At 31.7% G+C, this 13,992-nt stretch overlaps 1 protein-coding gene across 2 annotated transcripts in view; it reads right to left on the reverse strand.

The window, feature by feature from the left end:
- LOC135128994 (neurotrimin-like) overlaps positions 1-13,992 on the reverse strand; it is a 263,914-nt gene that overhangs the window by 75,734 nt on the left and 174,188 nt on the right. For both annotated transcript variants that reach the window (XM_064056078.1, XM_064056077.1), the window contains exon 4: positions 1,195-1,353. In XM_064056078.1, the coding sequence (XP_063912148.1) occupies positions 1,195-1,353 (159 nt within the window). The remainder of the gene's footprint in view (positions 1-1,194; positions 1,354-13,992) is intronic.

Here is a 13,992-nt window from a genome sequence, read left to right on the forward strand (position 1 = left end):
ACGGATGATGAGCTCTTCGAATATTGCTACAGATTTACTTTAACCTTTAATGACAATTGACAGGTTGGGGCGACTTCTGCTGACAAATAGAAGATGAGATCATTGTCCAGGGGATGTGATCATTTTAAAAATTGTGGGTGGAAACCAGTGCGTAGCGTTACTACCTAATTAGATAAAGAAAGAGTGTTTGGATGAGAAAACCAGCACAATTAAAGTTGAACGTCATAAAATCGTTTGACCTGTTTTGTCAGAAGTAATGTAATAAATTATTTAGCAAAAATATTAAATGTGCTTAAGTGTTAAATTAATTTCCACTGTCTACCAAAATAATAAGGACGTAACAATAATGTTCCGGCTGGGTTAAAAGCAGCCTTCGGCTAGACGACCGGGACCTGTGTAAACATCTCCGAAAAGTTTTCTACTGAAGGCCAACAAAATCGTAAAACTCACGGATTTTACCGGTCGAGCGTGACCAAAGCATTGTACTCGAGTCCAACCGGTGAATGACTACTTTCATGTTTGCCCGACATTTCAACAAATAAGAACACATACGTAAAACGAGAAAGTACTTTGTGTCTACACCATTCCGAGCCTAATGAACTTTGTAAAATATCGTAAAATGTAGAAATGGGTCTAATTTGGTAGTTGGCCAAACTAAATTCGCATTGTGGTGAGACTTTTACCCCAAATTTATCCACTTTATGATTGTCTTAAAAACAGCCGAATTACAGCAAAGTTCTTAATCTGTGAGACCAAACACACAAATGCGTCTTACTACTACATTTACTAAAACATTTTATTTATGTTTTAAGTTAGGATACAAATTTTGTAAAATAATGTTTTAGCTCGTAGTAAGTAACCGTTCCCCAGTCTTAGGTCAATAATTAAGGGTGCGCAATTACCAACGCTAATTTAAACTTTGAGTCAAGACTTTATTTTTTCGCCAATTAGCGGTTAGTCGATTAATCAAGCAACCGAAATGCACCCGAACGCTGCATTTCTCTCGTCCTTTTCGTCTGATGAAGTATGAGTTTAATTCATCTTTCACAATTCATTACCGTCATTTCTTCACAAAGACGCGTTTATCGAATTAGTTCAATAACATGGTATAAATAAGAGGCGCGAGTTGCTCATTCATCAACTTTACGTCAAATCTTTGCTTCTGTTGTGTATCACATGATAAATTATAATCACCTTCTTCTCCAGTTGGCAGTTTGAGCGGCTCTCCGGTTTCTCGTCTCCAAGTAATTGAAGGTTCTGGTGATCCTTTGGCAACACAACGGAGATTCACGTTGGATCCCTCACGCACCACCATATCGGTGCTAGTAGGGTAGTCCAGGATATCCGGAGGCACTGAAAGAACAACAACAAACTCAGTTATTGCAAAACACACCGCCGAAGGACTTATCTGAGCAAACGTTTGCGGATTCCATCCAACAACATCGCTCGCGAACTTCTAAAGGCTAACAGATTTACTTAATATTAAACAAATACAGCTAACCACGGGACTGCGTATGGAAGGGTGTTGGAGGAATAAGTCTAATCATATTTATCAGTGTGAAAATAGTACCAGTCATAAATCTTAGTTTGTTCATAAAAACTTTCATCTAAAGCATTTATAGTTTTCTATTATTTACGTCAGTCTTTGTCTGGAAGCAGAAAATATTTATTTTCCTCTCTATAACGTCTATCAATATTAGTAGCAGAAGCAGGCCATCCTTTGTTTCGTTTCTCTCCCACAGTTTTCAATTTTGCATATAACTAGTTCTTTCATAGTTCTCTGCTTCAGGCGAACTTTATTTTCATGAAAGCTTGATTTAGTCAGTTTATGCCAGAAATTATGATTTAAATACTTAGATATGAAATGTACAAGACGGCATTAAACTGGTTTGCTTTTTTTTCACCATTAATATCTATTAAAACAATGGGGGCATTTTTTTAAGTAAAAAGCTCCAATTTGGTGTTTACCTCTAGAAGTGTTTTACGTATATTAGCGCAAATAAAGCGGAAAAATAACCATTTAGTTAATTCGTATATTTATAGAAAGTTTGGCATTAGTTCTAAAAGGTAGTATAAATTATTTTAATGCGGCTGACTTTGTATTAATAATGCAAACTACTATTGAAATTTTTTATTAATACGTTGACTCATGTTGACTGGAACGGAAAACTTCGATCTTGTCCATAGCATGAGATTTGTTCGTCAGGTCAGCTCAGGTCAGGTCAGATCAAAGGTCAGAAGGTCAAAAGTCAGTACGTGGAAAACCAGGAAAACAGATTGGGGATATCGTGATCTAAAAAATTCCGTTGAAATTTTAAAAATAACATACTCCTCTACTTGTGGTTTATGATTCTGTCTTGAGTTTTGACCCCAGGCGATGAGATTTTCTCAAACAAATACACATTATATATCAATATTTTATGTTATGTTTGAAAAAAGCCTTCTAGAAGGCCATCAAACTTATTTTTAAAATCGTTATGTTCCTTGTTCGGTTTCACAATTAGGGTCACATAGCTGGAATGCCAACTTCATGGTTCGACCCCAAATGTTAAGTTTGGATGATGTAGAATCGGACTAACGACCGCGAAACACGTGGAGGTCGCCGGTTCGATCTCCTCATAACCACCTACTTTTTTTACACTGTGATTGGTAATAAGTATATATATTTTTTTATTTCTAAAATAAAATTTAAAAATTTTTCGAAGAAGCTGAATTTGTTGGGCCTTAAGGTCGGGGAAAGTTGTACCTAAATAGCCTTAGACGAATTTTTCAATTTTAAAAAATTGATAAATCGATAAATCGAAAAATCCCAAAACTAAAATACCGAAAAATTGAAAAATAGAAAAATTGAGGAATTCAAAAACTGAAACATCGAAAAATCGATTAACCAAAAAATCGAGAAATAGAAAAATCAACAAATAGAGAACTTGGTAACGCTAAAAGTTGACTATTTGAAAAATGGAACAAAAAAAAAAATAAAAAATTGAAAAATTAAAAAATTGGAAAATGGTAAAACTGAAATGTCGGAAAAATTAGACAACGGAAATAAAAACTGAGAAATCGAAAATTTGAAAAACCGGGAAATTGAGGAATTGAAAATGCTAAAACTGAAATATGGAAAAATCGAGAATCCGAATCATCGAAAAATTGAAGATTCGAAATACCGAAAATCCCAAAACTGAAATATACCAAAAAAAAAATGAAAAATCAAAAACATTGAAAAATTGAGGAGTACAGAAACTGAAAAATCGATTAATCAAAAAGTCGAGAATTCTAAAAATCCATAAACCAAAAATTTAAAAACGCCAAAAATTGAAAATTTGAAAAACGGGAAAATTAAAAAAATGAAAAATTGAAGAATCAGAAAATTGAAAATTCGTAAAACTGAAATATCGGAAAACTTACAGATCTTAAAATAAAAAAATCATAAATCGAAAATTTGATGAACTGTCAAACTGAAGAATTGAAATTTCCAACACTGAAATATTGAAAAATCCCAAAACTATCCAAAAATTCATAAATCGATAAATCCAAAGATCCCGAAACTGAAATACCGAAAAGTTGAAAAATTGAAGAATTGAAAAACTGAAAAAACGAAAAATCGATTAATCAAAAAATCGAGAAATAGAAAAATCGACAAATCGAAAACTTGTGACTATTAAAAAATGGAACAATCAAAAAAATTAAAACTGAAACATCAAAAAATAGAAAAATCGTAAAACTGAAATTTCGGGAAATTGAGGAATTGAAAATGCTAAAACTAAAATATAAAAAAATCGAGAAACCGAATCATCGAAAAATCGAGAAAATGATGAATCGAAATACTAGAAATCCCAAAACTGAAATATACCAAAAAATTGAAAAATAAAAAAAAATTGAAAAATTGAGGAATACAGAAACTGAAAAGTCGAGAATTTGAAAAATCCACAAATTAAAAACTTAGAAACGCCAAAAAAAATTTCAAAAACGAGAGAATTAAAAAAATGAAAAATTCAAGAATAAAAAAATTGAAAAATCGTAAAACTGAAATTTCAGAAAATTTAGAGATCGAAAAATAAAAAAGATCAGAAATCGAAAATTTGAAAAATTGGGGAATTGAAGAACTGAAAATTCCGAAACTAAAACATGGGAAAATCGAGAAATCGAATCATCGAAAAATTGAAGAAACGAAATATTGAAAAGTCAAAAAACTATTGAAAAATTGATAAATCCATTAATCCAAAAATCGCAAAATTGAAATACCGAAAAATTGAAAAATTGAGGAATTCAAAAACTGAAAAATCGAAAAATTGATAAATTGAGAAATAGAAAAATCGAAAACTTAGTATCGTAATAATAATTTATTTTCTACAGTATCTATAGTATCGTCCAAAGTTGACTCTTTGAAAAATGGAAAAATCAAAAAAATGAAAAACTGAAGAATCGTTAAACTGAAATGTGGGAAAATTTAGAGATCGGAAATAAAAACCTGAGAAATCGATAATTTGAAAAACGGAAAATTGAGGAATTGAAAATGCGAAAACTGAAATATGAAAAAAATCGAGAAATCTATTCATCAAAAAATCGAAAAATTGAACATTCGAAATGTCGAAAAATCTCGAAACTGAAATATACCGAAAAATTGAAAAATAAAAAAAAATGAAAAATTGAGGAATGCAGAGAGTGAAAAATCGTTTAATCAAAAAGTCGAGAATTCGAAAAATCGTAAAACTGAAATGGAAAATTTAAAGATCAAAATATAAAAAAATCAGAAATCGAAAATTTGAAAAATCTGGAAATTGAAGAATTAAAAATTCCAACACAGAAATATGGGACAATTGAGAAATCGCATCATCGAAAAATCAAAAACTTGAATAATCGAAATATCGAAAAATCCAGAAACTGAAATAAACAGAAAAATTGAAAAATCAAAAAAATTTAAAAAATGAGGAATACAGAAAATGAAAAAAGTTTAATCGAAAAGTCAATAATTCGAAAAATCAACAAATCAAAAACTTAGAAACGCCAAACATTGAAAATTTGTAAACGGGAAAATCAACAAAATTAAAAATTGAAGAATCAAAAAATTCAAAAATCGTATAACTAAAATATTGGAAAATTTAGAGATCAAAAAATAAAAAAAATCAGAAATTCAAGAATTGAATATTCCAACACTGAAACATGGGACACTCGCGAAATAGAAAACTTGAAGAATCGAAATATCGAAAAATCTCGAAAGTGAAATATACCGAAAAAAATTGAAACATCGAGGAACACAAAAACTGAAAAATCGATTAATCGAGAAGTCCAGTATTTGAAAAATTCAAAAACGAAAACTTAGGAACGTCAAAAATTGAAAATTTGAAAATGAAAAAATAAAAAAAATAAAAAATTGAAGAATTAAAAAATCGTGAAACTGAAATTTCGAAAAGTTTAGAGATCGGAAAATAAAAAAAAGGAAATCGAAAATTTGACAAATCGAGAATCTGAAAAATTGAAAATGCCAAAACTGAAAATCGAAAAATGGAGAAATCCGTAGTTGAAAAATCGAGAAACCGAAAAATCTAAAATTCCAATAATTGGGAAAGAGAAAAATTTTAATGTTTTAAAAAAACTCGATACCTAGGATAGAAATTCAACACGGATTTATAAACTACAAATGGAGTGGTACGTTTTTTTTATAAAAGTAGTTTTTAGGGCCAGTTTATACAATTTCAAGTGAGATTAAGTTAATCAGGCATTTAACGAGGTGTTTAGCGAGTCCGATTGGCGTAGAATCGGTCACGTGTTACTCTAACGCCATGTTGAAAATTTAATTTCAATCAAATATTTAATTGAACTTCTGTAAACCGTGTTTTACTATTATAAAATTTGGAGAAGACATCTTTCAATTGTTGGTGGGGATCAAAATCTGACAACAATCTGTCCGGTAATTTCGGTTATTAAATTTCTAACCTATGTTTCGTACTGCAGGGGTCATGAAACGTCGAGACAATATAGAAGTAGCCAGTCATCTAATGGCTTCGATTACAATACTCCTTTAGCTTACTTTTGGGAAGTAAAAATAAAAATTTAAAAAATCAAATCTAAAAGTTGGAAAATTGAAAACTGAACTGCACTAGAATGTTAAAATGAGTTTTATCCGAATAAAAAAAGTTCAAATAAATAAATTCCCCAAATCAAATTTTATAATATTTCGTATTGTAGTTTTCAGTGGCGATTTTGGAAAAATGTTAAGAGAGTCTGAAACTAACTTCATTCTGGAGGTCGAAATCTGCAAGAAAATATTTTTAGATTCGAACATTGTCCAAAATTGCCCAAAATTTTCATAATTTTGCGAAATTTGCTTTTGAAACAGTTGTCAAAAAATTATGGGATATACACAGATTTCGACATATTACCGGTGCTAGGCTTGAAAATAGCCGGCTTGAAAATATTTTCTTTAATCCAAAAAAAACTGCAATATTTCACTGAAAGATTCAGGCAAAATAGTAGGAGCTTCAAAAGAAATAAGTCGGAAAGTAACTTCTAGAAGTCAAAATTTGTAAGAAAATGTTTTTAGTTAAATTTCTGATATTGTACAAAATTGGCCGAAATCGTCATAGTACCTATTGCAAAATTTTGCTTTTGAAAGAGTTGAAAGAAAATTCGTCTATACAATACTATTGATTTTTTCACATTCTTCGTGTTTTTTTATTTGTGATGAAACTCTTTCCTCTAGACGACATTTATTTGGTTTTTATAACAGTTTCGGATCATATTCGCTTCATCAGAATAATAATAACAAGTCAAGGGAGACCAAACGTTTTTTTTTTTTGTCCGACAGTAAAGCTCCTAAGACGATTTACTAACTATGGAACTTGTTCCTCAGGTAATAAGTATTATCGTATTTATTGGGAACACTTTTGTTCCCAATAAATTGAAATTTAGCTTTCCTTTATTATAGTATTTTTGTGTTTTTTCGATTCTGCACATTATTGGAATTTATTAATAACGAATCCCCTATTTTTTGAGTAAAAATCTTCGATTTTAAACCACGTCAAGCTACCTCATCCTGATGAAGGGGTATTTTTGGCACTTTGTATTGTGAAAATATCTACGAGTAAACTTGTTTTCTCGTCTGCCCTTGAAGGAAAGTTTCTTATTCAGTTAATAGACAGATTTCGAACATAAACCTAAAGTTTGGCGTTGCGGTTCTTTAGTAGCAAATGTTGTATAGTTAAGGCTGCTAGGTCAGTGATCGCAGTCTTTTGCAGACGATTACAAAACGAAAACATGGTTGCCCTCGTGGAGTAAGTTAAGTCTTGTCATCAATATTTTGGTCACCATGACATGTTCATTACTATATTTACCAACAACTGGTTGAATGTGGTTTTAACATGTCAAAACTTACTTATTTGATCTAGTTTGTAGAAAGTTATAAGAGCCGAATTGTTAAAATCTAGATCTAGAAGTAATCCTTCAATATTAAATTTTAGCAATTCTTCCGTAGGTCGTATTTTCGCGTGATGGACGTAAAAGTCATTACTTGCTACGCGTATTCGGATTAGAATAATGATCCCGCGTTACATATCAAACAATATTATGAAGGATCAGCTTTAAACCCGGTCTGCCGTTTTGATAAAAACGTAGTGTTGTATTATGATTAGGGCAAACATTTATTATGATTAAAGCGAACGAAAGGGATAAAAATTTTAAGAATTTATACCGTTATCGCTATTACTCCATAAGCCCGAAAAATCTCTTGCAGAGGTAGGCGTGCACGTAATCTGAAAGAGAGACGTAGAATTTTTCCTTAATTCTGATAAGAACTAAATTAAAAGAGGATCATGTCTAAGGGCTGATGTTTTATCTTTTGAAAACTTTAGGCTAATTAACGAATGGAAAGCTCATAGTTTATTCATTTCGATCTCCGGAGATTAATTAGTAATATTCCGTTCCACTACACACGAAGGTGACCTTTCCCGTTTCGGAGGAAAAGATTTCGAACGCGATTCGAGCCAACTGATTGGCTAAATAAACATTTTCAACATTCTAATTAATTCCATTAGTGTCAGTCCTCGGAAGATCCACAAAGAAAAAGAAAATAAATACTTGTTCGAGTTTCTCACCCCGAGAATGCGTTTCGGGTTTGCCGTATAAATCAATTAGCTAGTAGTTATAAGCCTCCCCGTGATGTTCCTACAAGCCCAGCACAAGAAGCGATGTTAAAACGTTCTATGATTCGGTGTTATGTAATTTGATGGCTGTTTTACATACATTTGCATGTTATTGGATAGCGGGGAAAGGTGGCTGAAACACGACCGACTCACTAACCACGCATGGAGAGACAGCTATTACCTCCGCAAATTTAGTGGCTTTTGCAGAAGTGGTTTTACCTGATGTCCTCGGATTAGCTCCGGTCTGTTATCCTACATTTATTATAACAGCTTCGCCTAATTTGATTATTAATTTATTTGGAAAGTTAGCCGGTTGCGACTCTCAACTCCAACAATCCGCTAAGCGGACATTACGAGTTTCAAAATTGGATGAGCTCTATCGCCAACATTGATCTCGGCCGAATTAACAGAAATAACACCCAATCTCGCTGCGCGTTGGGCTCGGGGGGCAATTACGCCTCCTGAATAATGCACCTCGACGTGATATGATGGTGTATTGTCTCGGTTACGCTAAACTTTTTGCCAGAATTCACCTGGTTTTGATCATCATTTACGCGTTCATAATCTTCCTAAAGTCTACAGGAGCTGAGATGAGTAAAAGGGATTGATATTAAAGACTATTGATATCAAATAGTCGACAATAGACCTTCATAGCAAATAATCTTTTTTCGTATTCTTTTAGAATATTAGAATTAATAGTTATTTATGGTTATTCTGGCGAGTCCCCCTAATATTGTCGTTATAGTCGGGGAAATTTAAAGTGGCAGCTCTGACTTTTAAATCCATAAAATGTTAACTTCATCAGACTTGGATCAGCGAAAATACTGATATTCACCCTCAGAAATAAGTTGCAATGACTCTTCAGAAAGCACAAAAATATCTAAGTTTCTGGTGATTTTTCATAAGAAAAATTAAAATCACTTCGATGACCACATATTGGAAAAAATTTCAAAAATCTTTTGAAATTTTCCTGTGTGACGTGCCGGTAGGAGTAGTTCTGATTTTGAACGAAATGTCGTAATTTTTAATTATTTATGAAAATAAAAAAATAGTTCTAGACTAAATAAGACTACAAAAACTTGTTTTCTGCTTTGGAGAGTAATTAAGAAAATCAAATTAAAAAGCTTTTTTTTTATTCATTTTCTCAAGAATAAGCATCCTTTATATTCTTGGAGTACTTGAAAATTAAATTGTTTGTGGGTATTTTCAACAAAATTTATTCCAACTTTTTCCTTCAATGTAAAATAATTATTTAAACTATTTTCGTCTTTGAAAAAATCGTACCAAGTAATAAACAGAAGGAAATATTTTAATGTTAACACTATAAAAGTTAAGTCTGTCATTTCAGATTTCCCTTACTATACCCTAAAACTGGTAAGAAATGGCGCCGATTGATCGTCCACAAAAGTCAATGGTGATCTTAAGGCTTCTAGAGAAAACTAACTGCAATTTTATTATGCAATATTTCTTAAAAAGTTTGTAGGATTTTGAAAGACGAAAGATAAAAATACGTTTCTATAGGTTTATTTTAAAAATAAAATAAATAATAACAATGCTTTGATTGCGCGTGCGCCATGAACAAATTAACAGCGTCTTCATGTGTGATAAATTCTGCGGATTTTATATCAAATAGCTGCAAACAATGTGGTCAGTTAGTTGCAAGAAATGTGATTCTATGTTTCATCCGTCTTGCCTAAACAGAGCCCTCCAAGTGAAAAATCCTATCTCTTTGTATGAGGTAGACCAAGGTGACTGTGACTCGGCTAACATCCATGAAATCGTAGCGGATGTATTAAGAAGCCATGAATTTAAGATGGCGATTAGTGTAATTGTAAATGAGGCAACAGAAGATTTGCTAGCAGAACTTAAAGAACTAAGAACTGAAGTTAGGAATTTGCGAGACTCGAACATCGAACTTATCAGATTCATCACGAAAAAAGAGTTCGCTACATCTGATAATAGTGATCCAAAGAAATCTAACCTAAAAACGCTTACGAAAATCACCAACAATCCATCAGTCATTGGCCAACTTGTTTTGGGTAAACAGATTCAGTTATCCTCTCAAAATGTACTAGCTGATCAAGAAAACCAGGAAATTCCAGACCAGATAATCCAGTAACACCTAATAAAGACAATTCAAGAAAAGTCCAGGCTACAAGGATAATTAAAACTGCAGTAGAAAACAATAATACGATTTCTGATGTCCCTAAGGATATTCCTTGGAAAGAAGACTCTTACAAACGTGACAGAAAAAAGAAGCAGATAGCTAATATAAGTACAGCAATTGAAGATCGTTCTAAAGGACTTCTTATTGGTACAGCTAAACGTGCATGGTTGTATGTAGGAAGAATCAGCAATAAAAATGCCACCGAAAATACTGTAGTCAACTATCTCAAAGAAGAATATCCGGATGAGGATTTTATTGTAGAAAAACTTGATACCGTGGGTAACAACTCTGCTTTCAAAATTGGAGTCCCTTTCTCACTATGTGCAAATCTGTCTCTACCTAACTTGTGGCCTCCAGGTGTATGTGTTAGGAGGTTCAATTTTTTAGTAAAAACAATCAAGGTAACGTCACCAGCAAAGTAAAAAATAAAATGAAAATACTGTTTGTAAATATTTGCTCCATGCGCAATAAAATAGGTGCACTAGAACTATTAACTATCTATGACTCCATTTCAGTGTTATGCATCTGGTTCTCAAAAACGGAATGTGAATTGTTAAAAACTGAAAATTTTACAGCTCAGTCGTATTTTTCAAGAGATCAAGAAAATTATGGTGGATCTATTATTTTTACAGCTCAAAATTTAAAATGCATACGACTGTGTAGCCTTGAACAACTTTCGATAGAAAAGGTATGTGAAATATCAGCAATTAAATTAATTGATAGTAATGTAGCAATTGTCAACATTTATCGTCTTCCGGCAGGGGAATTCAATTTATTTATAGATATTATGAATAAATTATTAAGTAAATTAGAACACTATCAAAATGTTATCATAGGTGGAGACTTTAATGTAGTGTTTAATTCTACCAGTATGAAGAAAACTTTACTATGCGACTTATTTTTAAGCTATAATCTCATACCAACTGTACATTTCAATACAACAGGGTCTAATCGTATTGACAATATATTTACTAATATCAGTTTTCAATTTCAAGTAGATCGTCTATATTTAGGTCTATCTGATCACATAGGTATGTTGTTATAATTTGACTGTTCAACTTATCCAGTTATGAACTATTATAAACAAATAAGGCCTATAACCAAACTTGGAAAATTTGATTTATATCATTATTTATATGGTGTAGATTGGACCTTTGAGCTTCAAAAATTTGACAGTAATCCAAATGCTGGTTTTCAGAGATTTCTTGAAATCAGTTTACATTATTATCATCTTTCGTTTCCTGTAAAAATTATTAAGGCGGATAACCCCAAAAGAATTAGTTGGTTCAATGATAAACTTAGACTAATAAAAGAGAAACTGTCTTTTTTACATGAGTTATATTTACTTACAAATAACGATGATGTAAAAGTAGCTATGATTACCCAAAAGAAATTATATCAAAATGAAATTAGGTTAGCAAAAATAAAGGCTAATGATGAATATATACAAAATTCTAAAAACTGTGTCAAAGCTACTTGGGAGGTCATTAAAAATAAAAATAACAGTGTTAATATAAATCATGACTCCAAGAAATGTAATCTAAATGCTAAGGACTTTAATAATTATTTTAACAGCATAGCAGATAGTATAGTCAATAATATGTCTCCTCCAAATTGTGATCCTATTTCTTTATTATGTTCAAATAGTGATTGTAAAAGTAATCATGAAAGATCTTATTTTAAGTTCGACGTAGTATCTTGTACCCATGTTCGTGAAATAATAGACAAATTACGTAACAATAAAGCTAATGATTGTTATGGTATCAGTGTGGATCTCATAAAAAGTATTAAAGATGTGATAATCTCCCCACTGACAAAATTGATAAACAATTGTATAGTAAGATCTACCTTTCCCAATTGTCTGAAAATAGCTACCGGCATTCCGATTTTTAAGAAGGGTGAAAAAAGTAATATGGGTAACTACCGGCCAATTTCCCTTTTGCCGATATTCTCTAAAATATTGGAAAAAAATTTATATCTACAATTAAAGTCATATTTAGAACAGAATAATCTAATTTGTCGAAACCAATTTGGTTTTCGAACTGGAAAAAGTAGTTCAAATGCCATCATTGATTTTGTAGATGGAATAAATGATTGTTTACACCAAGGTAAAGTTGCTTCCGCGACTTTTTTAGATTTGAGGAAAGCTTTCGACTGCGTGTCCCATTCTGTATTGATTCGGAAACTCTATTGCTACTATTTACTTCCTGAGAGTTGTAGATTAATATCGTCCTTTCTAGGAAATAGGTTGCAAAGAGTAATTTACAATGGGGAGTTATCGGAATTTGCAACCATTAGAAAAGGGGTTCCCCAAGGATCCGTCCTAGGCCCTTTACTTTTTCTAATTTACGTTAATGATTTACCGCTACATTTACAAGATACGAAATGTACACTATTTGCAGATGATACCTCACTTCTAAATAGTAACAATGAGTATAACGACGTATTAATGGAGGATAGGGACACGCAGGCGAGAGCTACTGAATGGTTTATCAATAATTTACTTTCAATAAATCAAGAAAAAACCGTCAGAATGCTTTTTTCACTGAGAACCTCTACTGTTAAATACAGTAACATGTTTTCTGACCATACTTTATTTCTAGGCATTAATATTGATCATAAATTAAATTGGAATGCACAGGGAATTGCTGTTTCTCACAAATTATCGTCAGTTACGTTTGTGTTAAGGCAACTAAAAGACAAGATGTCCTTGACAATATTAAAAACTGCCTATTTTGCTTTATTTCAGTCCACGTTGCTCTATGGTATTTTGGTTTGGGGACATTCTCACATCAGACATTTAATTTTTAAGTTACAGAGAAGGGTAATAAGGGTGATGCCTGGATTAAACTATAGGGCAGATTGTAGACAGAGTTTTATTAATTTAGAGATTATGACTTTTCCTTCGTTATATATCTTTTCAAGCTTAATGTACGTTAAACAAAATTTTCAAGACTATTATTGCCACGCTGATACCCATAAGTATTATACTAGACATAGAAACAACTTCATATCGAAACACATTAGATTAACATGCACTCAAAACTGTACAAGATACTACGGAGTTAAATTTTTTAATATGTTGCCACCAAAAGTCCGTATTTTGCCACTGCCCAAATTTAAAAAACAAGTACGGTCTTTTGTCATTAGAAATTGTTTTTATTCATTTGAGGATTACTTTCTATGTAATTTTAATTTTAATAATGTTATGTAACTTTAAGCCGGCATTGTGTATTTAATTTGGAATTTTGACTTATGTAAAACTGCGGTTGTCACATCAATAAAGGTATTTGATTGATTGATTGATTGATTGATTGGAATCATCAAATTTGTCAAACTTTTGACACTAAATTACAAAATTATTTTAATCCTGAGAGCATTTTTTCATCCATAGAAACCTTGTATTATCATTTTTCTTTCTATATTACAAAACACACTTTTGAAATCTGTAAAACAGAAAAGCAGTTAGTTAATTTTTAACATAGTCACTATAAAATGATGCAGGATTAGTTAAAAAGAAATTTTAAATAAAAGTTGAAATCCTTGCGAGTGACTGAACATATAAAGGACAGATACACATTTATTCTAGTCTTATAAAAGTTTATATTCAAGATTCGCTTATCCATTTTTTAATTGGGTGATTTGCCGGTTTCATGTTTTCTAGACGTTTCATGACCCCTAGAGTCT

This window comes from Zophobas morio, unplaced genomic scaffold (assembly GCF_036711695.1).
Source record: "Zophobas morio isolate AGI-343-1 ecotype UQ-CSIRO unplaced genomic scaffold, CSIRO_AGI_Zmor_V1 ptg000014l, whole genome shotgun sequence".
Taxonomy (NCBI): domain Eukaryota; kingdom Metazoa; phylum Arthropoda; class Insecta; order Coleoptera; family Tenebrionidae; genus Zophobas; species Zophobas morio.